General features: G+C 45.2%; 1 protein-coding gene across 2 annotated transcripts in view; it reads right to left on the bottom strand.

Moving 5' to 3' along the window:
• The window catches only part of epas1b (endothelial PAS domain protein 1b), a 213,959-nt gene that overhangs the window by 106,392 nt on the left and 79,856 nt on the right, over positions 1-27,711 (bottom strand). For both annotated transcript variants that reach the window (XM_085980527.1, XM_085980526.1), the window contains exon 2: positions 21,371-21,561. In XM_085980527.1, coding sequence (XP_085836653.1) covers positions 21,371-21,561 — 191 coding nt within the window. The remainder of the gene's footprint in view (positions 1-21,370; positions 21,562-27,711) is intronic.

Genomic DNA, 27,711 nt, shown 5'->3' with positions numbered 1-27,711 from the left:
GGAATGGCGGGAATGACCTACGAAGAGAGATTAAATAGTTTGGGCTTGTACTCACTGGAGTTTAGAAGATTGAGAGGGGATCTCATCGAAACATATAAAATTATGGCAGGCCTGGACAGGCTGAATTCAGAGAGAATGTTTCCAATGGCCGGGGAGCACAGAACCAGGGGCCACAGTCTAAAAATAGCGGGCAAATCATTTAAAACAGAGATGAGGAAGAATTTCTTCACTCAAAGAGTGGTGAGCCTGTGGAATTCCCTGCCACAGAGGGCTGTGAAGGCTAATTCAATAAATATTTTCAAGAGAGAATTGGATATATTTCTGAAGGCTAAGGGGATTAAGGGTTACGGAGAAAAGGCGGGGACGGGGTACTGAACTGGTAAGATCAGCTATGATCTCAGACGAAGATCAGCCATGATCTCATTGAATGGCGGAGCAGGCTCGAAGGGCCGAATGGCCTACTCCTGTTCCTATCTCTATGTTTCTATGTTTCTATGTTAATGTCACTGAACGCCAAGGGGAAGTGGTTAGGTTCTCTCTGTTTGGAGATGGTCATTGCCTAGCACTTGTGTGGCATGAATGTTACTTATAGTCACTTATCAGGCTAAGCCCAAATGATGTCCAGGTCTTTCAGCATACGGTCATGGACTGCTTCATAATCTGATGAATTGCGAATAGAGCTGAAACACTGTGCAATCATCAGCGAACAGCTCCACTTCTGATCTATTAATGGAGGGCAGGTCATTGATGAAGCAGCTGAAGGCTGTTATTTAGTCAAAGAGCAAACATAAGAACATAAGAAATAGGAGCAGGAATAGGCCATTCGAATGCCTTCTGAAAATCCAAATACACCACATCCACTGGTCCCCCCTTATCTATTCTGCTAGTTACAACTTCAAAAAATGTTAACAGATTTGTCAAACATGATTTCCCTTTCATAAATCCGTGTTGACTCTGCCCAATCCTATTATTATTTTCTAAGTGCCCTGTTACCACATCCTTAATAATGGCCCAGTAATTCGGGTCCCAACGCGTGAGTATGCACGGGGTACTCACGCGTGGACCCGATGGAAGTGCTGGTTTCTTGCATGCACAGCGCATGCGCGGGAAAACGGCACTTCCGGTCCCCTGAAAGCAGGGGTTAAGAGGTGAAACGCGTGCGACGTATGAGGCAGCGTGTGCGCGTTGAACTTCCTTTTTTTTTACAGGTTTGCCCATGCGTGAAGGCCTCCGCTTTTTACACATTAAAAAAGCAGACGTAAGGACTTCATTTTAACAGGTAAGTGGTCAATTAATTAAAATTAGAACATTTTTTCCACAGGTTTATTATTTTTAAATACTTTACAGTAAGGTAAGTGTATTTTTAGCTCCGATTTTTTATAAAATTTTTTTCAAAAATTTAAATTATTTTTTAAAATGGTTATTTAATGTTATTTATAGTTGATTTAAATAGTGTGATGTTTTTTTAAAATTTATTTTAAGGTTATGTACTGTTTTGGGCGCCCGGAGTTTTCATGAGTTTGACAGTTCTTTCTGTCAAACTCATGAATGGACTTTTGCCTCCTCCGATTGGTTGCCCAGTGCTCACGTCATCCCAGCCGATGCATCGCACTAAGTACGCCGCTGGGCCACGCAAGCACAGCGCGCCGGGAGCTGGAACGGGCCACAGACAGGAAATCCACACAGGCCCAGGCCTCAACTGTCGGCACGCTATGTAAGTGTAGGTCGGGGGCTTGCACCCGCAGGATGCCCCCGACACGAATTTCTGGGCCACTAGATTCTAGCATTTTCCCTACTACTGATGTCAGGCTAACTGGTCTGTAGTTCCCCGTTTTCTTTCTCCCTCCTTTCTTAAATAGTGGGGTTACATTTGCTATCTTCCAATCCTCGGGAACCGTTCTAGAATCTATGGAATTTTGGAAAATGACAACCAATGCATCCACGATCTCTATAGCCACCTCTTCCAAAAACCTAGGATGAAGGCCATTAGGTCCAGGAGATTTACTGGCTTTCAGTCCCATTAATTTCTCCAGTACTTTTTTTTTTACTAATACTGATTTCTTTCAGTTCCTCATTCTTGCTAGACCCTTGGTTCTCCACTATTTCCGGGAAGTTTTTTGCGTCTTCTTCTGTGAAGACAGACACAAAGGGCAGGATTTTCATTGGACCGTGGAGTCGGGATTGGAGGCGTGTGGGGGGTTAAAATCCCGAAATCAGGGGTCCCGACCCCATCCCGCACCCAACCCGCTTCCATGCCAGTTTCAAAGGAGGCGGGTACTCGCCCCGCACTGGGACCCGCCTACCTGAGACGGGAAGAGATTAGTGCCAATTAAATGCCTGTTAACAGATAGTTAACAGGCAGTTTTTAGCCTAATCCCTATTTTTAATGCTGAAGTGTGGGATTCCCGACGGCTCCAAACCACGCCAAGTTTGTGAGGCGGGCCGTCGGGTTGAAGGACTTGGAGGGGTCGAGATGTCGGTGTTCAGGTGAGTGATGTGTGCATAAGTGCAAAGGTAAGTGTGTTTGGTGTGTCTAAAGTGTTTAAAGAAGTTTAAATTACCTTTTCTTACCTTTTCAGCCTTCTTTCCTTTAGGTCTCGGGAGTCCCTCATCTCACCGGCACAGAAAGCAGAATGGCTGCGAACTGTCAAAAGTGACAGCCTTTAGCTTTCTGTGCAGGAGAGATTTCTAACTGAGTCTGTGGAGAGGACTCAGGTTAGAAGTAAGACTGTCAGTGTTTGACAGCTTCAAATAGCTGTGAAACGCTGATATTTCATCTGTCAAAACCTCTTGACAGATGAAATTTCAGTCTGTGATGTCACCTGTTGCCGGGTGGCCCTTAATTGGCCTGCTGAGCCCGCTGGGCGGGCTCAACAAGGTCAATCAAGTTAAAATCGCGTGGATTGGCCACATCTCAATGGAGGCAGGACTACAACCCTGAAAGTCGTAGTCCCGCCTCCAACCCGACTCCTGAATGAAAATCCAGCCCAAAGTATTTGTTTAATTTCTCTGCCATTTTTTCATTCCCCATTATAATTTCTCCTGTCTCAGCCTGTGCGGGACCCACATTTACTTTCACTAATCTTTTCCTTTTTACATACCTATAGAAGCTTTTACAGTCTGTTTTTATGTCTCTCACTAGTTTACTCTCATATTCTATTTTCCCTTTCTTTATCAATTTCTTGGGCCTCCTTTGCTGAATTCTAAAATCCTCCCAATCCTCTGGCTTACTACTCTTTTTAGCAACATGATAAGCCTCTTCCTTTGATCTAATACTATCTTTAGCTTCTCTTGTTAGCCACGGTTGGAGCACATTTCCTGTGGGGATTTTGTGCCTTAAAGGAATGTATATTTGTTGTAAATTATGTATTAATTCTTTAAATGCTAGCCATTGCTTCTCTACCATCATACCTTTTAATGTAGTTTCCCAATCTACCTTAGCCAATTTGCCCCTCATACCTACATTGTTTGCTTTATTTAGATTTAAGAGCTTAGTTTCGGATTTTACGAAATCACTTTCAAACTCAATATAAAATTATATCATATTATGGTCACTCTTCCCTAAAGGCCCCTTTACTACAAGCTTATTAATTAACCCTTTCTCGTTGCACAATACTAGATCTAAAGTAGTCTGTTTCCTAGTTGGTTCCTCAACATACTGATCTAGAAAACTATCTTGCACCCATGTGAAGTGTGCAGATCAGGATAAAAATGAAGAAATGGATATCCAATTTAAAGTTTAGAAATAAATGCTTTTTGTGTTTTTCCAGCGCTTAATTTGCTCTCACCATGTACCATTCCCTGTTAAGATCCAACCATATCCTCGGTTTCTGACTGTGCTGATTTGAATTTGCCTCCAGGAAACGTGCGATACCTGAATGGGTTGACCTTGCTCTTCAGCTGTGTTTATGCTGTGCTACTGGTCTGAGACAGATAGTTGCAATTAGTGCTTCACACCCAGCAACCCCGCTTTTATACTGAGGGCTGATGATCACTACAAATCTGCACGCATGCTACTATGGGAGAGCTCTGCGCATATGTGCTTAGATACATGCACAGACCTCTGTTCCTAGAAGTTAAATTTTAAATGTTTTGAGAGTGAGAGCAGTTGTGTCCACTTTAAAAAAAAAAATTTTACTTCCGTTTATAAAGCGCTCAGAAGGATTGAGTTAAACTATTACATTCCATCTCTTTGGGAGTAACCCAGATATGATAATGGTACCCATAGATTTTCTTCCGTCTCTCCGATTAAACTGTTGCAGTGGAGTTGGAAAAGAACTTGGATAAATAGGGAAAGAGAAAGAACTAAGGGAAAATGTCAATAAAGGAAAAGTACACAAATTAAAAACATTTTATATATTTCAAACTTGATTTAGAGTATTTTAACAAAATCACTGATGTTAGAGCTGTTGCATTCTCATTACTGTGTTTATATTGGGAAATATACAGGAAAGGAAAATCAAGGAAATGCAGATAAAATATGTTGTATACAGGAAAGATCTAACCATGATACAGGAACAATGGATGTTAATAGTGCCTCACTCCCTATTACCATGTTAATTATGTCATTATGATCCCTTATATTCCTAAATTGCTACACTGCTGATCTCATAATACTTTCACAGTGTATGTTCAAAATATGTAACATATTTAGTCTGGTTCTGTCGCAGTACACCGAGTTCCCAAGATAGTATCTGCTGTGAGCTATGAGCCTCTTATGCCCATTGTGCTCCTGCGCCACCGTCACCCGCTCCTGCTCCTCTCTGATCCACAATAATCCTGCACTTATACTTTCAGGCAAAATTTCCTCTGTACTTTTAATTTCTTTTGCAGCACAAAACACAAATGAACAATACGGCCAACTAACGTCTTTGATAAAGTTAGCAAAGAAAGGAAAATATGATACCAGTGGAGAGACCTGGTGGGGCACCAAACTTGCAGAGAGTATGGGGAGGGGATGCAGCTATAACACTATAGCCCCGAATCTTCAACCTTTGAGCATGGCTTCCAGGTGGGAGCACAGCATTGCAGAATTATTTCATAAGAATAACACCCTAAAAGAGTAAAGGTGACTGTGGGTCTGAATGCTTCCAGTATGCAATGTTTATTCTTCCCTGTGCTCTACATTATGCCACTTAAAGCACCTTCATGAAACCTTGAGGACCAAAGTGTCAAAAGAGGTCCATTTAAATAAAAAGGACATTCTCCGTGACATCAGCCACGGATGATTTTGCATAGTGTATCTGCTACTTGGCACTGATTACCGCATAGCTGTTCCGCTTCCAGACCAAATCAGTAGGGTTTTATTTTTAACACTGTTTACACCAAGTTAGCGATAAAAATAGACAGCTGCCGTTCAGTTTGGAAACAGACCAGTAAGGTTCAAATGAAAGCAAGGTACTGAAGGTTTAATGGGTTCTGTGGTTGCCATCACTAAAATCCATCCTCTTCATTTAAATGGTCTTCCAGGCTCAACGGAAGAGTCATTTCAAAAGTGAGTTTCTTTTAAAATAAAAGGTAATTTTAAAAAAGAACACCTAGCGGGTTTTAATCCAGTGCCCCACACTGTGGAATCTTGGGAACAGGGCTTACCCCTGCAAATTCCCATGTGATAATGTCCCAATCATGGCAGAGAAGAACAGTTGCAAAGTGGAAGCCAGAGGGTTTCTACGTAGAGAGGGAGAGAAAAATTGGAGGTGCAGTCATCCCAAGCTGTTCCTACACACCTCATAGCAGCTATTTCCAAAGGCCTGGTAGCAGATTGTCTGCCCGGGAAATAATTTGTGGCATGTGGAGACCTAAAAGGGCAGTGGAATAAATACAAACAAAAATTCAATATTTTTGCACTTACTTCATTTTGTTGTGATTCCAGCCTCATGTTACAATCTTAATGCTTGGTGTTACCATTAGTACAAATCTCATTGTTACTTATCGTTCTGTTGTTTTGGAAGGAAAAGCAAAAATCGCAAAGGTTGTTCCAAGGGGGTTGTGCTGGTTAGTCAAATGCATTTAATTACATTTACAAAATTATTTTTTTTTAATTGCACCAGTGTGTTCAAACATTAGAAACATAGAAACATAGAAGATAGGAGCAGGAGTAGGCCATTCGGCCCTTCGAGCCTGCTCCGCAATTCAATGAGATCATGGCGGATCATCCAAATTCAGTACCCTGTCCCTGCCTTCTCCCCATATCCCTTGATCCCTTTAGCCTCAAGAAATATATCCAACTCTTTCTTGAATATATTTAATGAACTGGCCTCCGCCGCCCTCTGTGGCAGAGAATTCCACAGGTTCACCACTCTCTGGGTGAAGAAATTCCTCGTCATTTCAGTCCTAAATGGCTTACCCCTTATCCTTAGACAATGACCCCTGGTTCTGGACTCCCCGGCCATCAGAAACATCCTTTCTGCATCTAGTCTGTCCAGACCTGACAGAATTTTATAGGTTTCGATGAGATCCCCTCTCAATCTTCTAAACTCCAGTGAGTATAAGCCCAATTGACACAATCTCTCCTCGTACGTCATTCCTGCCATCCCAGGTATCAGCCTGGTGAATCTTCGCTGCACTCCCTCCATGGCAAGAACGTCCTTCCTCAGGTATGGTGACCAAAACTGCACACAGTACTCAAGGTGCGGTCTCACCAAGGCCCTGTACAACTGCAGCAAGACATCCTTGTTCCTGTACTCGAACCCTCTTGCTACGAAGGCCAACATACCATTTGCCTTCTTAACCGTCTGCTGCACCTGCATGCTTACCTTCAGCGACTGGTGCACAAGAACACCCAGGTCTCTTTGTACTTCCCCTTCTCCCAATCTATTGCCATTCAAATAATAATCTGCCTTCCTGTTTTTGCCACCAAAGTGGATAACCTCACATTTATCCACATTATAGTGCATTTGCCATGTTTCTGCCCAATCACCCAACCTGTCCAAATCGTACTGGAGTTTCACGACATCCTCCTCACAGCATACCCTCCCACCCAGCTTTGTGTCGTCTGCAAATTTGGAGATATTACATCCAATTCCCTTGTCCAGATCATTAATATATATATTGTGAACAGCTGGGGTCCTAGGACCGATCCTTGCGGTACCCCACGAGTCACTGCCTGCCACTCGGAAAACAACCCGTTTATTCCAACTCTTTGCTTTCTGTCCGCCAACCAGTTCTCTATCCAAGTCAATACCTTGCCACCAATCTCATGTGCCTTCATTTTGCACGCTAACCTCTTATGCGGGACCTTACCGAAAGCCTTCTGAAAGTCCAAATACACCACATCCACTGGTTCTCCCTTATCTATTTTACCAGTTACATCCTCAAAAAATTCCAGTAGATTAGTCAAGCACGATTTACCTTTTGTAAATCCATGTTGACTTTGTCCGATCCTGTCACTGCTTTCCAAGTGCTCTGCTATTACATCTTTTATAATGGACTCTAGCATTTTCCCCACTACCGATGTGAGGCTTACCGGTCTATAATTCCCTGCTTTTTCTCTGCCACCTTTTTTGAATAGTGGGGTAACATTAGCTACCCTCCAATCCATGGGTACTGTTCCAGAGTCTATCGAGTTCTGGAAGATGACCAGCAATGCATCTACTATTTCTAGGGCCACTTCCTTAAGTACCCTGGGATGTAGATTATCAGGCCCTGGGGATTTATCGGCCTTCAGTCCCATCAATTTTCCTAACACCGTTTCCCTACAAATACTGATTTCTTTCAGTTCCACCCTTTCATCAGACCCTATGTTCCGCGGTATTTCTGGGAGGTTATTTCTGTCCTCCTTTGTGAAGACAGAACCGAAATATGTATTTAGTTGGTCTGCCATTTCTTTGCTCCCCATTATAAGTTCCCCCGATTCTGACTGCAAGGGACCTACGCTTGACTTCACCAATCTTTTTCTCTTTACATATCTATAAAAGCTTTTACAGTCAGTTTTTATGTTCCCTGCAAGCTTACTCTCATATTCTATTTTCCCTTTCTTAATTAATCCCTTTGTCCTCCTTTGTTGAATCCTAAACTGCTCCCAATCCTCAGGATTATTGCTTTTTCTGGCCAATTTGTATGTCCTCTCCTTGGATCTTATGCTATCCCTAATTTCCCTTGTTAGCCACGGTTGAGTCCCTTTTTTGTTTTATTTTTATGCCAAACTGGGATGAACAACTTCTGTAGTTCATCCATTCGGTCTTTGAATGTTTGCCATTGCCTATCCACCGTCAACCCTTTGAGTGCCATTCCCCAATCAATCCTACCCAACTCGCTCCTCAGACCATCGTAGTTTCCTTTATTTAAATTGAGGACCCTAGTTTCTGAGTCAACTACTTCATTCTCCATCTTAATGAAGAATTCGATCATATTATGATCGCTCCGACCCAAGGGGCCTCGTACAACAAGATTGCTAATTAATCCTTTCTCGTTACATAATACCCAGTCTAAGATGGCCTGATCTCTGGTTGGTTCCTCGACATATTGGTCCAGGAAACCATCCTGTAAACACTCCAGGAATTCCTCCTCCACAGCATTGTTACTAATTTGGTTAGCCCAATCTATATGTAGATTAAAGTCACCCATGATGACTTCTGTGCCCTTATTGCACGCTTCTTTAATTTCCCTTTTAATGCCATCCCCAACCTCCGCCTTACTGTTTGGAGGTCTATATACCACTCCCACTAATGTTTTTTTCCCCTTAGTATTTCTCAATTCTACCCATACAGATTCCACCTCATCAGAGCTAATATCCTTCATTACAATTGTGTTAATCCCTTCTTTAACCAGTAATGCTACCCCTCCTCCCTTTCCTTTTTGCCTATCTTTCCTGAATATCGAATACCCCTGGATGTTGAGTTCCCAGTCTTGGCCGTCCTTGAGCCACGTTTCCATAATCCCAACCAAATCATATTCGTTTACCTCTATCAAGCATCATCCTGCTGTACACACATTTGATTATGGCAGTGACATCCTGCTCTACCAATAACTGATGACATTGCTGTGATAACAAAACAAATGTTGACAAAAATAGAGTGTACAAACTTGCAAACACAAATAGTCCTTTCTCTTTGTTTTAGTCGGATTTTAAGTTCGACTTGTGACGTCAGTGTAATTGGCCAGGAATAAAATTTGAACAAGTTACAATGTTACTGCATATGGCGATGAAAAAGCATATAATCAGAAAGATGTACTGCCCTTTTTATAATGAGTCAATATATCTAAATATTTGATTAACGCATTCAGTGATTTGATACTGTTTCCGTGGTATTCAAAGCTTTAGAAAATGGTTTAAAATGAACATGTCGACAACTCTAGAAAACATTTCAATCTTTATTAATTTAATAGCATTTGAACTATAATTGTTTTCCCTTTACCTTCACTTATCAATGCTGAAAGAGAGCTAATTTGGATGAAAAGGAAATTGTATTTTTAGTCCAGATAGGATAGGGATAAACTTTGAGAGAAGGGAAATCAAAACAAAACAAAAAATCTTTAAAAGAATTCTATAGTGTAAGCATGTTAAATCAATTCTTCGTTTTCCAGTTACACTATTTACCTCCTGTGTAGAACATGGAAGTATATTATTATAAAACCATTGTTCCAGCTGATTTCCTGCAATACTAATCTCAATCTAGTCCCTAATTCAGGAGCCACAGTTCCTTCCATTGAATTCCTTCCCTCCGCTCATTCTCATATCCTACTACATAGGATTAACCAATCAGCATGGATTTGTTATTAAACAAAGAGAACATCTTTTGTTTCCTGAAAGATTTAGTGGTTAAAGGCACTGCTCAGTGTGGAATCAAGCCCTAAAGAGCATAGGGGCCAGGTTCAATCCACAAATCTGTGCTGATCACATCCAGGACAGTAGCATGGCCCCAGTTTCTCTAGACTGCAGATTGAAGAAGAAAATAGTCAGCCAGGTTTTGCACACCAAATTACAGTCCAAAAATTTGTAGTATAAAGTGCATATGTTCATGTGCCCGGTGAAGACAGAATCAGGCTTGGCAGTGATATCCTCCGTGAAATAATAGCCTGCCGACACTCAGTGTGCATGCATGCATATAAAGAATTGCCACTTGGTCAAGGCTTGTAGAACTGTACTTCAGCACTCTCAGAAAAGAACAGGAAAAAATAGCGGGGAAGAACATGGGCAGGATTTTCATTGGGCCGTGGAGGCGGGATTGGAGGCGTGTGGAGGGTTAAAATCCCGAAATTGGGGAGCACGAACCCATCCCGCCCCCAACCCGCCTCCATGCCAGTTTCAAAGGAGGCGGGTACCCGACCCGCACTGGGACCCGCCTCCCCGAGGCGGGAAGGGGATTAGTGCCAATTAACTGCCTGTTAACAGGTAGTTAACAGGCAGTTTTTAGCCTAATCCCTATTTTCATTCTTGAAGTGTGGGATTCCCGACGGCTCCAAACCACGCCAAGTTAGCAAGCTGGGCCGTCGGGCTGAAGGGCTTGGAGGGGTCGAGATGTCCGGTGTTCAGGTGAGTGATGGGTGCATGAGTGCAGAGGTAAGTGTGTTTGGTGTGTGTAAAGTGTTTAAAGAAGTTTTACTTACCTTTACAGCCTTCCTTCCTTCAGGTCTCGGGAGTCACTCATCTCACCGGCACAGAAAGCAGAATGGCCGCGATCTGTCAAAAATTGCAGCATTCGGTTGTCTGTTCCGGAGAGATCTCTAAATCATCCTGAGAGGAAGGAATTAACTTGGAGTACAGATTGTCAGTGTTTGACAGCTTCAAACAGCTGTCGAACGCTGATATTTCATCTGTCAAAAAGTCTTGACAGATGAAATATCAATCTGTGGCGTCACCTGTTGCCGGGTGGCCCTTAATTGGCCTGCTGAGCCCACTGGGCAGGCTCAACAAGGTCAATCAAGTCAAAATCACGTGGGTTGGCTACAACTTGATGGAGGCGGGACTACAACCCCAAAAGTTGTAGTCCCGCCTCCTCAATGAAAATCCAGCCCCATATCTTTCAATGTACTTGGAAGCATTATCCTCCTGTTGCAGATCTGCTCTCAAGTTCAGTATCCAAAATAAACTTTCATAATGTTGAAGACTAGCATTCTCAGTCTTCTGTCTGAAGGAGACACCTTTAGGCTTTGAGTAATAATGCATTGGCATTGGCAAAGTTTACCTAGTTAATTGGTAAAGTTCACCTGGTTAATTGGTTCACCTAGTTATGATGGAGTTTGCCCATAATTGATTTAACTTTGTTAGGTTGTGTCCATAACCTAAGGTTACTGCAAACCTTTAAGCAGTGAGACAACTCCACCAGTGGAGAGCGTTGCTGACAGGAGTGTAGATTCGATTCTCCAATTTACACGCTTGTTGGGCAGGACTTAAAGCTGTCAGTGGAACCTTGTGATCTCTGAGCTTTAGTGCAGGTACTAGAAATGGCAAGCATTTGCCTCTACATAAATCGCAGGTACATTGACTATATTGGCCCAGAAATTCGGGTCCCAACGGGTGAGTATGCACGGGGTACTCACGCGTAGGCCCAACGAAAGTGCCGGTTTTGTGCATACACTGCGCATGCGCGGGAAACCGGCACTTACGTTCCCCTGAAAGAAGAGGTTCAGAAGTCAAACGCGTGCGCCGGAGAGGCAGCGCGTGCGCATTGAACTTACGTTTTTTTTACAGGTTTCTCCGGGAGGGTAAGTCTCCAGCAGTTACACTTTTAAAAAGCAGGTGTAAGGCCTGCTTTTAACAAGGTAAGTGGTGAATTCATTAAAATTAAAACATTTATTCCACAGGTTTATTATTTCTAAATACTTTAAAGAAAGATAAGTTTATTTTTAGCCCCGTTAGAAAATTTAATTAATTTTTTCAAAAATTTAAATTATTGTTTAAAATAGTTATTTCATGTAATTTATAGTTTATTTTTAAAATGTGATTTAAAAAAAAAATTTATTTCAAGATTGAGTGATGTTTTGGGGCTTATAGTATTTATAGGTTTGACAGCTCTTCCTGTCAAACTTATGAATGAAGCATTCCCTGCTACCATTGGCTCTCCATGGCCCACGTGATCCCAGGGGACGCATCGAACTAACTGCGCCCCTGGGATACGCAAGCACTGCGCGCCGGCAGTTGGAGCAGGCCCAGGATCGCAATCCCACGCGGGCCCACAGCTCAACGGCCGGCGCGCTAGGTAAGTGCAGGTCGGGGGCTTGCACCCGCGGGAAGCCCCCGACCCGAATTTCTGGGCCATTATTTTTCAAATGCATTCAAATTTCAAATTATCTGCTGAATTAAAATAGATTAATGCATTGGAGACATGTAACTGGAATTTCTACTTTCTTTTAAACAAAATTGTTTTAATGAATTAAATCTAATTAGCTGAAATTTTTATGGGGTAAATAATTATGACCTTCAGTACTTGCCCCTACAATAAAATTTTCTTATAAGTGGACACAACTGTCACTGATTCACGGAAACTCTAATAATAGAATTTTTCAAAGGACCAATCTCATTAAGATCAACCTTTACTCTTCAGCCAAATGGAGTCTATTCAAAACTCCACTCTATTAACCTGTTAGGTCCTCTGAAAAATTCTATTATTAGAGTTTACGTGAATCAGTGACAGTTGTGTCCACTTATAAGAAAACTTTTATTGTAGGGGCAAGTACTGAAGGTCGTAATTATTTATCCCATAAAAATTTCAGCTAATTAGATTTAATTCATTAAAACAATTTTGTTTAAAAGAAAGTAGAAATTCCAGTTACATGTCTCCAATGCATTAATCCATTGAGGGGCTGAATGGCCTACTCCTGCTCCTATCTTCTATGTTTCTATTTGTAACTAATTTGCTGTCATAAAAACTGCTATTTTTAGTCCAAATTAGGTGTTATTCAACATCTAGATGCTTAGGTGAAGCAAAGCACTGCACTGAGATTCACCGCATAGAGCTGCTTGTCTCAGCTGGGATGTTTTGAAGAAGCGTCTCTCCAAAGATAGAGAAAATTAGACAGTGAGTCAGCTTGTGGCACTGTCGCACGTCTGCCTTCCAAGAGTCTCCTGCTCGGCACCTTTCACAGTTGAGATCGGAAGGTCATCTTATGTTCAGCTAGCCTTGAACCCATATCCTGCCACTCCATGGTGTAGCACTTTGGAGCTACAGCAAACCACCTGTGATTATAATTCCCCTTTAAATAGTAAAGTAAATGCAGCACCTGAAAATGACTTAGGTCAGTAAAACACATTGGGCTGGATTTTACCAACCTCAGCGAGTCCATGGCGGGCGACGTCGGTGGCAGGGCCCAGCCCCACTGCCAGCTCCAACCCGCTGTGCAGAATGAATTTACCGTGATTGGGTTTGCTAAGCCTGCCCAGCGAGTTTCCCGGCCAATTGAAGGAAGCGGGTCTGATGATGTCATTTAATGACGCATCATCAGCCGGTTTCCTTACAGGGACCATGGCTAACTCTAGTGCTGTCAGTATTCTACAGCATTGAGGTGCTGCAAACACTGACAAGCAATGAACAGAGGTGCAGGACTGCACCCAGGCTCTCCAATGACTCCCTCCATATGCACATTGCAGAGGAGGGCACAAGCAGGGATGTGGTCAGGAGAACCTGGGTGCAGTGCCACAAACGTTTCAATTATCTCAATAGATCACGAAACGTTAGTACAAAGCCACACTCAGCCTCATCCTGCTGTGCCACTCATCACATCCCCATCACTCTGCCTTCCCTACCCTACTCCTGCACATCCTTACACCAACTTACCTTGCACTCGACCTGCTGTCAAAAAAATACATTTTCCCACCAGACCTGCCCCTGATCACGCCTGCTGACCCCCTGCAAAATTCCCCCCTCTGGTACAGTACAGCTGGACAAGTTCATGGATATTATAGATTAATTTCCATGCTATTAAGCTATTTAACTAGCTACATGTCAACTTGTGCATAATTGGATAGCAAAATACACCATTAATGCATTTACTTCAGTCAAAAGTGGAAACTAATACATTATCACTTTGGTAATAATTTTTGGATTTCATTGAAGAACAACTGCTAGAAGTCCTCTACCACATTTTAATAGGTTACCTCATTTAAAAGTCTGAATCAAGAGCTTTGCAGCATGAATGAATACATGTTTTGAACAGTGACTGAATTAGGTTTCCTGAGACTACCCAACGCGGTTTCCTTTTGTTCCTGAACTGATTATACAACTTATCATTTACAGTGTATAATAAATTAGGCATAAACAAACATTTCTTAGACATTTTGTAAGCAAGTTTTCCTGGTGCCAGCTGCACTCACTCATAGATCACATGAAATGGGCAGAATGGTTTTGTGAATCAGTTCACCATGCTTCCCTTTTATTTTGAATTCTCTTTTGTTTTGTCTTCACTCGCCAATTTTTGAGAACATAACATTTTCTTTTGTTTTACAAAATGTTAATGTGAAAATCTTCATCCATTTTGCTATTGATTTGAATTACAGTGAGACATTATAAGAAACATCCTTATCAGTTGTAGTTAGAGGACATAAAAAATGAAAATACAGGAAATGAACAGCAAGTTTGTCAGAATCCAAAAAAAGTAGGTTATAAACAGTGACATCTGAACCATTAAACTATCATCACCCTTCAGGTGCTTTTGATCTGCTGTGTACCTTCACCATTTTATGTTTTATTTACAGCATTTGCAGTTTTTCTTTTTATCCTTATTATAGGATGTCACTTTTAATTTTGAGTTAAATTAGTGATTACACTGACTCTAACTATTTGAAGTTTTAAAACTCAGTGTTAGAATTCTTTATTAAATTATATTTTGCTGACATTTCAGTGCGATACTGAGGGAGAGCTACACTGTTGGAGGTGCCATCTTTTGTATGAGATGTTAAACTGAGGCACCATTAGCCCTCTCGGGTGGATGTATAAGGTCGCATGGCACTATTTTGAAGAAGAGCAGGGGTGTTCTTCCTGGTATCCTGGCCAATATTTATCCCTCAACCTACATCACTAAAGCAGATTAGCTGGTCATTATCTCATTGCTGTTTGTGGGATCTTGCTGAGCTCAAATTGGCTGCACGTTTCCTACATTGCAACAGTGACTACACTTGGAAAGGTACCTAACTGGTTGTAAAGCGCTTTGGGACAACGCTATATAAATGTAAGTTCTTTCTTTTTTCTTTTTTTTCTTTGCATTTGTTAGTTACTGTTTTCCCTCTTTTAAGAGTGGCATAGTGGTTAGCACTGTTGCCTCACAGCGCCAGAGACCCGGGTTCGAATCCGGCCTCGGGCGACTGTCTGTGTGGAGTTTGCACATTCTCCCCGTGTTTGCGTGGGTTTTCTCCGGGTGCTCCGGTTTCCTCCCACAGTCCAAAGATGTGCGGGTTAGGTTGATTGGCTATGATAAATTGACCCTTAGTGTTAGAGGGATTAAATACGTGGGGTTACAGGGATAGGGTGGGATATGTGTTGGTGTAGGGGTTACGGGGATCGGGTGGGATATGTGTCGGTGCAGGCTCGATGGGCCGAAATGGCCTCTATCTGCACTGTGGGGTTTCTGTGATTCTGTGATTTCTGTGAAGAAGCCCCATATAGGGCTGGATTTTACCAACCCCAGCGAGTCCAGGGCCGGCGACGTCCTTGGCGAGTCCTGACCCCACAGCTGTGTCAATCCGGGCCTCCGACATGATTTTACGATGATGGTGCTTGTTAAGCCCACCCTACGAGGTACCCAGCCAATTAAAAGGAAGCAGATCTGATGACGTCATCTGATGACACATCATCAGCTGATATCCTTAAAGGGGCCATGTCCACATTCATTTTGACAGTTGTTCTGTCAGTGTTCTACAGCATTGAGGTGCTGCAAACACTGACAAGCACTGCATAAAGGTGCACGGCTGCACCCAGGCTCTCCAATGACTCCCTCCATATGCACAGCACGCAGGGAGGTTCTCTTCCCTTCCAATGGGCGGAAGAGACCTCCCCTGGAATTAACGCAGCCTGGTTGCACATTGCACAGGAGGGCACAAGCAGGGATGTCGTCAGGAGGACCAGGCTGCAATGGTGCAAACTTTTCAATGATCCCAGTAGATCACAAAACGTTACTGCAAAGCCACACTCAGCTTCATCCTGCTGTGCCACTCATCACATCCCTATCACTCTACCTTCCCTACCCTACTCCTGCACATCCTTACTCACACCAACTTACCTTGCACCTCCACCCATCCCTCTCTATCTACATTATCACTTCCCCATCTCACTAGCCACCCCTCACACTCACCCTCATCATTGTCCAATCATACCAACTAACAACACACAAGGGTAGGCAGTTGGGTGTTATCGCCAATGTTCATGTAAAGTTTCTGTTAATGTGTTGTCAAACATTGAAATCTTTATTTTCAACACTTTGCGTTCTTGGACAGATCTGTGTGCACCTTTGGAAGTGGCTTAGTGAGTTGCAGTGAATGGTGAGACAGAACAGTAACCCCCAATAGTGATGATTTTGAAAGGAATGGCTTGGGCATTGTAGGGATGCTTTATGGTGCTGGTGGGGTGGTGCCAACCTGGCGCATCATGTGTCAGCCAGAGTGTACAGCATCAAGTGAAGTAAATCTGGCCATGGTGAGGCCATCCCTGTCCTCCCGGGCAGCAATGTGCTCGAGTGCTGATGCCCTGTGTCCTGTGCAGCATCAGGTGATTGCGGAGAAGATTGGTGTTGTTGTTGGTGCTGCTGGTGTGCCTGGTGATGCTGATGTTGGGGCTGATCGTGGTGGGATTCTGAGGACCAAGGTGAGATTTTTTCAAGGGCACCGATGCTGATGGAATAGATGGCAGCTGAAGTTGAGATGACATAAGTGATCTGTCAATGGTGAGAGAGGTTGCTCCAAGGAGGTGACACTGGATAGAGAGTTTGCTCCAAACACTTCAAACCTCCATAAAGCTGAAAAGTGCATTTGAAATCCTGAAGGTTCCAGCTTCTAAGATTGGAAATTGAATAGCTGTGAAATGGTAGCTTTTATACCACTTTTGTAGCTGTCAACTATTCACAGCAATGGAGAGTCATTGAGAACCCGACACACTTACCTGACGTGATCCCCGAGCGCCAGGAACCTCGTAAAAAACATGGGAAAATCGTTAGGACCTGGTAAAATGTTGCTTAAAAAGCAGAGTTGGCATTTGAGAAATTAACAAGGAGGCGGGTTCAGAGTGGACTTCCGCCCCGCTGTCAATCACTGCCATTTTGACAGCAGACCCAAACTCGCACTCGCAGCGCTGGTAAGATTCCGGCCATAGTGTCTAAACTGAGAGGGCAAGCAAGCAATCTAACCCCAGGTTTCTGTATATACTGGATTCAGTCAGAGACTAAGGAACGGCAAAGAAGCAATGTAATTTGAGTATTTCTTTGATATTTCCCTCTTTCCTACTGATTGATATGTCACCACCCCAAAACACCCCAACTAAAATTAGGAACCCACTATGTGAGATATACCTAGCCTAAACTTGTACCTTACTGATTCTTAATGCAAAACATTATCAGACCACCTCAGTGCCCTATCGGGCTGCCACAAAAAATACATTTTAAAAGCATAGGCCCTGATTTCACAGCATGGGATATCTCAATATAACAGGTTCATCTGAAAATACTCTCTGCTCAATGGTGGTCAGGAAGGACAAAGATGATGGGCAAGCGGGACAGTGCAGGACGGGATGTGGGTAGTGGAGCTTTGGACCAGTTGGAGTTTGTGGAGGCTGGCGAGGGGGGCATTGGAGATTTTCAGTCTATTGGTAAAGAAAAAGCTGTTAAGGGTTTCGGCAGCAGTCGGAGTAAGATGGGGTGGGGGCAGGTAATGAGGTGGAAGTAAGTAGTTTTGGCAATAGATAGGAGATGAGGTTTGAAGCTAAATCCTGAGGACACCAAGATTATGTACCCACTGCATCAAGCAGAGAGGGGGGTAGGAGTTTGGAGTTTTTGATGGGAACCAAAAAAAATGTTCGGTTGGAGGAAATTCTGCCTCCTACATGACTTAATGTTAGGCAAGCAATCTGACAACACAAAAGTCATTGTGGGGCCAAGAGAGGTGATGGTGTAGTAGAGCTAAGTGTCGTCAGCATACATATAGAAACTTACAGCAACCCTACAGATAACTTCACTGAAGGGCACTGTGTAATGGGGAGGAATTGAGGAAGCAGGAGTCTCATGGAGTTGAGCCTGGAGAGGACAGGAGGATGCAGATTTACCCATGGAGAGGGAGACATGGTTTTGTTTGAGATGGTCATGCAAGATCTGTCAGTGAATGACCAGGCTAGTGAAAGGTCAGGTGCACTTGAAACTTCACCCCTGATACTTGAGTGCAAAGGTGGGAACTGTACCAGTATAGATGGTGGGTGTTGGAGACCATTTATGACTTGGTAGAAATGAGGGCATCAAAGTTCGAACCAAGGGTACTGTTGAATGGACCAACAGCAGCATGAATGTCGTGACAGGTTTAGGTTCAATTGAGAGAGAGTTGGCGAGTGTGTTGATGAGAGGGCTAAGGGGAAGTTTTTTCCAGGGGTAGCGAGCGAAGGTATTGGGTTTGGAAAAACATGCAGATAGTAATGAAGACAAGGAAGTGATCTCAGAGATGGTAAGGGTATTAGTGAATAGATGCCCTGGAGGGGGGTTACTGAGCCATGTATACCCAGAGGTTGCCAGATTTGATTCCCAGTCTGTGCTGGATTGGCTGAGCAACAGTTGGAGCATTGCAATTCTCCCCAGAAGCCCTGAACTAGGGAGGAGAAAAATGGGCAGGGTTCCCACTCCTGATTGCTGGAAAATGCAGATCTATAGATGTTAGCTAAGGATTTGATCAAGTCTGGCTGTAATGTCCTCCATGGGTAAATAGCTTTCTGAACAGTATCTAGGCTCATAGATGAGGAACTCGCCCTGAGGCAAGGTACTACAGGGCAGCCTGTGCTCAAGGAATCATGCCCAAGAAATACGACCTTCGAGATTGGAGAGAAAATTGGGGGGTGGGGAATAAAATGTTACAACATTTTCAACTACATTACTAACAAAAAAAAAACGTGAGACAGAAATGTGATGGATTGATTCTAAATATACACATGGGATTGCAAGCAAAATTTTGGCAACGGATGTGTGTTACTGATATTACCATACAGACTTTTTCATTCAAGATATTTAATTTTCAGAAGGATATAAATAATATACAGTGACTGGCCACAGAAAAAAATATTTTGCTATCTACTAATTTGGTGTCATAAAGGAATTCAATACCCACGGAGATACGTCTATTGTGAGCTGTTTAAAATCAAAGCTACAAGCTGGAACAAGTACTGGGGTTAAACCTTTTTTCATTATCTTTATTAGATTTCTAGGCTCTGGAGGGAAATATAATGTGGCATTTGTACTGGTATGAAAACTGAACCAACAGGGGAATTGCTGATACTTTTTAATTACAGTTCTGGCAGTATTAGTTAAGTTACAACTCTCTGATTTACCTATAAGCATAGGTCATAAAACATTTAAATATTTTTCTTTAAAAAGTTCAAATTGACTGTTAGGTTGCAGTAGGTTGGAGCACTGAAATGCTGCACGACAGTGCTGGGACTTGGGTTTGCAACCCTAATCCTCCTGCACACTTACTTATTCACCATAGCCACACCCCAGTGTGAAGGTGCTAAGCAGAGGCCTGCGGGGAGGGAGGAGGAATTAGAGGGCGAATCACCTGCATGCCATCATTACATTACTTAGTGCCCCATTTAGAATGACAGAGACCAAGGCTGGAATTTTCCTTACATTGGCAGGTCCAGTGCAGCCGGTGTCCATGGCAGGTCCCGACCCCGCTGCTGGCACCATCAAGCTGTACAGAATGAACTTACCTTAATGGGGCCTATTAAGCCCACCTAGCACATTACCCGGCCCAATTAGATGGAGCGGGTCTGGTGACGTCACTCGTGATGCGTTTTAAGCCGGGATCCTTAAAGGGACCCTGGCCACATTAAATTTTAAGTTCAATCTAACATAGTGGGTGTTGAATCTTTACTGTACAATCATATAATAAAAGTTATATATGAGTGACAAAGAAATATTTAAATAAAATTATTAAGTAATATGACTCCATCTACAAATACAATCAAGAACATAATTTAAAAAGTACATTAATTGGGAAGTTATTGGTGCTTTAGTCACAAATTTATAGACTTTTGTATCAATAACTGGTACAAATAAAATATGTGTGTGTATAGGTAATACATAAAAATAAGCATAGTTTTAAATGTAATTGTAAAGGGGTGGATTTACAATCTTATGCAAGTTCAGCGGAACAGCTGTGGAATCTCTGACAAACAGTGTAAGTGGTGCTTACAATGTGTTTCTGGGATTTCTGCAGCTCTTCCGTTGAAGTTAACAATGGACAAGTGCGAGAACCTCTTGCACTAATAGATATAGAAAGGAGTTGTGATGAAAGGTCATCGACCTGAAAACTCTGTGGCCTAGAAATTCGGTTGTGGGTTCGCCAGGGCTTTAGCGCCGGAAATTTAGCGCCGGCGCTAAGTCCCCCTGCGCGCGCCAAAAATTCAGTAGCGCCGCGCCCAAACGGCTGCCGGCGCTACTAGAGGGTGTCAGCGCCTCGAAATGGGCGCTGAGTGCCGCATTGCGGCGCAATTCCGGCGCTGCGGCACCCGATGCGGTGCGGCAGGCTGGGGAAGTGCAGGCCTCCTCCTTCAGTTAAGGAGGAGCTGCCTGCACCCGCCCGCTGGCCGTTCAAATGTTCAGAAAAATGAGCCCGGCACCTCGGACAAGTGCCGGGCTTGCAGGCCAGACGCATCTGTTCCGCGGGGGGGGGTGGAGGAGTCCGGGGAGGGAGGTACGGGCAGGCGGCCGGCGGGAAAGCGGCCGGCCACCACGCGACCTTAATGCGCCGGCGCTAACTCCTGCAAGACTCGGTTGCCAAAGTCTTAGTTGCGGCTGCCACGGGCGAGGCGGCCGCAACTCAATTTCGGCGCTGGGGCCCGTCACCACGGCAACTGGGACGCTGCGCACACCGATGACGTCATCGGTGCCGGCGCAGCGCAACCGGTGTAACGCCGACGGAAGGGCCCCACTGAATTTGCCAACTGGCCATAACTCCGGCGCTAGGCCCTCCAGCGCCCCAAATGGGGCGCTAAGCCTACTGAATTTCTAGGCCTGTTTCTCTCTCCACAGGTACGGCCTGACCGGCTGTGCATTTCCAGTATTTTCTGTTTTTATTTCAGATTTCCAGCGTCCGCAGTATTTTGGTTTTGATATAGAGAAAGGAGTTTACTTTTAACCTGAATTTCTGTTATAGTGACCTATGTGACCATTATAAGTGTACATATTTACTTTCTATTACCTTAATTGTACCTTGTGTTAATTCAAGACTTTTTTTTCTCATCAATCTTACCTGAAGTCAAAAGCTTGCGGGTACGTAAGAAACTAATTGTCAGGCGCATGATAGATGCTTTGTCTAGGTGTGTACTGACATTATGTGGCAGTGGCAGCTGGTGAGCCAGCTCATAAAACACCTCCGTCTCTTTGCTCCTTCTGCATCTTGCTGCATCCCTCGATTTCTCCTTCCTCCTCTCCGAGTTACTTCTGAAAGCAAACATTGCAAGTTTAATTCAGGGTTCTCAAACAAGCAATTCCACACAACATCATAGTAGTACAAATCAATTCCTCCAGGCATATTTAGTTATGTAGAGAGAAGCTCCTGTTAGTTCATCCCGAAATCCCCACCCCACAACTTACCTGCGGGTATCTCCAGGCCGCCCAATCTTCGCCTGCCAGCAGCCGGCCAGCTGCCTGCCCGAAGAGGGAGTATAATGTAAAAGATCTGGCCTGGGACTTAAGCTAGCCCAGGCTTCAAATTGATGTCATGGGGGAGTGGGATTGATGTCATCACGCCCCTGCCCACAACCCACACTAGTTAAAATTTCCCCCTCTATGTTGCAGAATTTGGTACGATTTATACTTGATAACCATGTAACTTGAAAGAAAAGTTGGAAGTGGATTATGCTGGTCTGCTTTAATAATCAGATCCAAAATGTTTTTGTGACATTTTCTCTGTGTGCTAAATCTAACAAAATTGTAAAAATGTTTCTAAAGAACACATTTACGATTTTGCTATGGGCTAGATTTTCATCTTCACAACCTGGGCAGTAATCTGGCAGGGCAGGTCACACATCCTTTATAGAACCTGCCTGGTGTTCATTAGAAAATCAGGTGGGTTCTATAAAATCCAAGCGATCTGCCCAGTCAAACTACCTCATAGGATGTGAAGACAACAATCTACACCCACATCTCACGCACAGAGGAAACCTTCACACAGTATGTGATACTGGGTTTACATTAATAATGTATTCTATTTTTCTAGTTCCATCCTGTGTTATAAATGTGGGGAAAGGGCAATTGGTATGTACTGACAATAGGTAAGGTCAAGTCAAGTGGCAAACTAACATTTATCGCAAGATAAGGAAAGTTATGCTAGGAAATGGAATATATCTACCGTTTTGGATAGCTTCAAGTACTCCCAAGAGTCAGATGTAGAGGAAACATCCCTTTCCACGGTCCCAACAACATGCTTTAATTCCAACCTCAAAAGCACCTCCCACTACACCTGGTTGAATGTAAGCATTTTCCACATCTGCTATCCTTATAGCACTCTAAGCAAGTTTGCTAATTTAGTGCTAATTACTACTGCTGGATTATGGACAGTTTAATTATGTGGGTCCTCGCCCACCAGGAGACTAAGACTAATTAAGAATTATGTATAGAATCCCCAGAGAAAGGGAACTTCTTTTGCATCATTCTAAGTTGGATTTAAACCCAGGTCAAGAACTAAAAGTGACAATGTCACAAACTCCCTGTACAGTCAAATCCTTGGCATTAAATCAAGGGAATTGTTAATACCAGTTTAGCAGGATTATCATGGGATGAAATTATCCAACAAATTTACCAAATTAGCAAGTTCTATTTTAGCTCAATTAGTTTCTCAGTACATAAAGTCTAGTTCAGAAAATGTATCTCAGAAATTATCACTTAAAATAACTGGGTTAACACTTCAATCAAATGCATTAAATATTAATATCCCGTGGTGATGCTTAGATTTTGGCTCCATTAAATCACATTACTTTTTCTTGACTCTTCAAACTAGCTGTACTGTGCCTGACCTGCGAATGCTTGCTAGTGACGCTGGATGCCTGAAACTGGAAATTCTTCCCTTCCTTCCCCAGTGCCTCGATGAGCAAGAACAACAACGACTCGTATTTATATAGCATCTTTAACGTAGTAAAATGGCCCAAGGCACTTCACAGGAGTGGTAGCAAGCAAAATTTGACACCGTGCTACATAAGGAGATATTAGGGCAGATGAGGTAGGTTTTAACGAGCGTCTTAAAGGAGAAAAGAGAGGTAGAGAGGCGGCGAAGTTTAGGCAGAGCATTTCTGAGCTTAGGGCCTTGGCAGCTGAAAGCATGGCCGGCAATGGTTGAGTGATTATAATCAGGGATGCTCAACAGACCAGAATTGAAGGAGTGCACGTATCTCAGAGGGTTGTAGGGCTGGAGGAGATTACAGAGAGAGGGAGGGGCGAAGCCATGGAGGCATTTGAAAACAAGAATGAGAACTTTAAAATCGAGGCATTGCCTAACCAGGAGCCAATGCAGGTCAGTGAGCACAGGGGTGATGGGTGAACAGGACTTGGTGCGAATTAGGACATGTGCAGCAGAGTTATGGATGACCTCAAGTTTACGGAGGGTAGAACATGGGAGGCTGGCTAGAAGTGCATTGGAATAGTCAAGTCTAGAGGTAACAAAGGCATGGGTGAGCACAAATCGTCACCCCAAAAATAGTTACATTCTCTCAATTTTAAAAGTAATCACACAAAAGTTGTGATGTGCCTCAAAAATTCCAAGACTCGAAGGTAGCAGAACAAAACAAGGCTTTTATTAACTTAGAACGAAACACGTAAGCGAGAGAGATGTCGTCCTTCTGGAGACTGGGGCTAGACTGAAGCTAGCTTACAAACGGGGCCAGGTATGGGCGGAGCCCTACACACAGCACATTCCAGCACATTCCAGTATACAATACAGCACATTCCAGTACACAATACAATGAGGTCTGGGGGAAGGGAAATGACACTGAAACCGATCTCAGTCACAGGCAGTGATGAATGGAAATATTTCATCACATTCACCCCTTCTATAGATTTAGTCTGTTCGGGGGTTTGATAGTCCTCTGCGACCGACGTGGCTGTTGCGGTGCCGCGGGTGTCGGCTGGGTGTCCCCGGTAGCCTCCTGGGTCTCTGCCGGGGGTGCCGCCAGGGTTGTTGAAGGGGTAGTTGGTGGGGGTGCCGTTGGTCGGTGTTCTTCCGGGGGTGATGAAAGAGTAGTGGGTGGGTAAGAGTTGCTGTGATCGTCGTTGCCGCTATTGCCGTGGTTGTTGTCGATGCCGGCTGGGGCGACGTCTTTTATGGACACGGTGTCCTCCCTTCCGTCGGCGTGCCGGACATATGCGTATTGGGGGTTGGCGTGGAGTAGGTGTACTGGCTCCACGAGAGGGTCCGTCTTGTGGCCCCTCACATGCCTTCGCACGAGTACCGGACCTGGGGTGGAGAGCCATGACGGCATGGATACGCCTGAGGTGGATTTCCGGGGAAAGACAAACATTCGTTCATGAGGCGTGGTATTAGTGGCCGTACACAATAGCGACCGTATCGAATGGAGCACATCCGAGAGGACTTCCTGCCAGCGGGAGATAGGGAGGCCCTTGGTCCTTAGAGCTAGAGTGACTGCTTTCCATACTGTCCCGTTCTCTCGCTCCACTTGGCCGTTACCCCGGGGGTTGTAGCTGGTGGTACGGCTCGTGGCGATCCCCCTGGACAGCATGTACTGGCGTAGCTCTTCACTCATGAAGGACGCCCCCCTATCCGTATGGATGTAGCTCGGCATACCGAACAGGCAGAACAGGCTGTTGAGGCATTTAATGACCGTGGCGCTGGTCATGTCTGGGCAGGGGAAGGCGAATGGGAACCGGGAGTATTCGTCCACAATGTTCAGGAAGTAAACATTGCGGTCGACGGACGGGAGGGGGCCCTTGAAATCTAAGCTGAGCCGCTCAAAGGGCCGTGTAGCTTTGATTAAGTGGGCTCTATCTGGGCGGTAGAACCGAGGCTTGCACTCAGCGCAAGTGCGGCAGTTCCTGGTCAGGGACCGAACTTCCTCAATCGAGCAGGGTAAGTTACGGGACTTTATGAAGTGGAACAGCCGTGTGACGCCTGGGTGGCAGAGGTCGTTGTGGAGGGTCTGTAGCTGATCCCCGGTGGCGCTGGCACACATCCCTCGTGAGAGGGCGTCAGGGGATTCGTTAAGGGCCCCTGGCCGGTAAATGATGTCGTACACGAAGGTGGAGAGCTCGATCCGCCACCTAAGAATCTTATCATTTTTAATCTTCCCCCTCTGTTTATTATTGAACATAAACGCTACCGACCGCTGGTCGGTAAGTAGGGTGAAGCGTTTGCCGGCTAGGTAGTGGCGCCAGTGGCGCACTGCCTCCACGATGGCTTGGGCCTCCTTTTCCACGGAGGAGTGTCTGATCTCGGGCCCTTGGAGGGTCCTCGAGAAGAAAGCTACGGGCCGCCCCGCCTGGTTGAGGGTGGCCGCCAAGGCGAAGTCAGACGCATCACTTTCCACTTGAAATGGAGTGTTCTCGTCCACTGCCTGTAGCGTGGCCCGCTCAATATCCTGCTTAATGCTTTTGAAGGCGGCGTGGGCCTCAGCAGAGAGCGGGAAAGAGGATGCTTTCAAGAGGGGGCGGGCTTTGTCGGAGTAGTTGGGGACCCATTGGGAATAATAAGAAAATAACCCCAGGCACCTTTTCAGGGCTTTGGGAGTGTTGGGCAGGGGCAGCTCCCGTAGGGGGCGCAATCGGTCGGGGTCTGGTCCGATTTCCCCATTCTCCACCACGCTGCCGAGTATGCAGAGGCGCGTGGTGTTGTAAACGCACTTGTCCTCGTTGTAGGTGAGGTTGAGTTTTTGTGCGGTTTTCAGGAACCTCTCGAGGTTCGAGTCGTGATCCTGCTGGTTGTGACCGCAGATGGTGACGTTGTCGAGGTAGGGGAAGGTTGCCTGCAAGTGGTGGTCATCGACCATGCGGTCCATCTCCCTCTGGAAGACCGAGACCCCATTCGTCACCCCAAAGGGGACTCTGAGGAATTGGTAGAGGCGTCCGTTCGCCTCGAAGGCGGTGTACGGGCGGTCCTCTGGTCTGATAGGGAGCTGGTGGTACGCTGACTTGAGGTCGATGGTGGAGAACACCCGGTATTGGGCGATTTGGTTCACCATTTCTGATATGCGGGGTAGCGGGTAGGCGTCTAGTAGGGTGTACCTGTTGATCGTTTGACTATAGTCGATCACCATCCGTTTCTTCTCGCTACCCCTTACCACCACCACTTGGGCGCGCCACGGGCTATTGCTGCGTTCAATAATGCGCTCTTTCAGGAGCCTGTCTACCTCGGTCGCGATAAACCGCCTGTCCTCCCAGCTGTACCTCCTGCTTTTGGTTGCTATTGGCCGGCAGTTAGGGGTAAGGTTCGCGAATAGCGAAGGCGGCTTTACCTTCAGGGTAGCCAGACCGCACACTGTGAGGGGCGGCTGGGACCCACCGTACTTGAGCGTGATGCTTTGGTGGTTGCACTGGAAATCCAGGCCCAAGATCACGCTCGCACATAGGTTCTTCATGATTAATACTTTAAAATTATCATATACAGTTCCGTTAACGCACAATTGTACCGTGCAGTAACCCAGAATGGTCGATGTCTGGGTTTTGTCAGCCATAGAGATGGTACCCTGAGTAGGGACCACCTTTAGGGAGAGTTGTTGTGCCAGTTCTGGGTGGATAAAGCTCTCCGTGCTTCCACTGTCAATTAAGCATTTAACCCGGCACCCGTTTACCTCGATGTCCACCATTGATCTGGATAGCGGGTGCGGCCTGGTCTGGTCCACTGTGACCGATGCCACTGTAGGGCCCTGATCGATACAAGATGGCGTCCACGCTGTCTGCTCACAAGATGGCGGACCCCACGAGGTCGGGCAAGATGGCGTCCAAGATGGCCACTCCCACGGCGCACACGCGGCGGTGGCGGGTTTTCCGGTGGTTGGTTTTCCGGCGGGGTTCCCTCTGCACACCTTCCCGAAGTGCCCCTTCTTACCGCACTTAAAGCAGGTGGTGCCTTTCGCCGGGCACAGGTTTCTGGTGTGCTTTGGCTGCCCGCAGAAGTAGCAGTTGGGTCCCTGACGCGTCGCGGCTGTCGTAGGGCTTCTGGGGGGAGAGCGGGGCCCAGCCGGTGTCGGGCGGGGAAGATGCCTTCCAAGATGGCGGCGCCCTCGGTGCACACGTGGCGGCGTGGACGGCGCGGGCTGAAGAGTAGGCGTCCAAGTTTCTCTGGGCCACATCCAGGGATCACGCGGTGTCCGCAGCCTGTTTCAGGTCCAACCCCGTTTTTTCCAGCAGTCTTTGCTGGATGTAAGTGGAGCTGAGGCCTGTGATGAAGGCATCGCGAACAAGCTCGTCAGTGTACACTGCGGCTTTTACATCTCGGCACTTGCAGTCTTTGCCAAGCATTTTCAGGGTGCTTAGGAACTCCTCCACCGATTCCCCAGGTCGCTGTGCGCGGGTGGCGAGCAGGTGCCTAGCATACACCTCATTCGTAGGCTGCTGGTAATGCGCCTTTAAGATGTCGCAGGCGGC

The sequence above is a fragment of the Somniosus microcephalus genome, chromosome 3 (genome assembly GCF_052327205.1).
Source record: "Somniosus microcephalus isolate GS21.2 chromosome 3, FLI_Smic_1.0, whole genome shotgun sequence".
In the NCBI taxonomy this organism is placed as follows: domain Eukaryota; kingdom Metazoa; phylum Chordata; class Chondrichthyes; order Squaliformes; family Somniosidae; genus Somniosus; species Somniosus microcephalus.
Note: the sequence above shows the minus strand (reverse complement) of the source record. Positions and strands in the feature narration are given on the sequence as shown.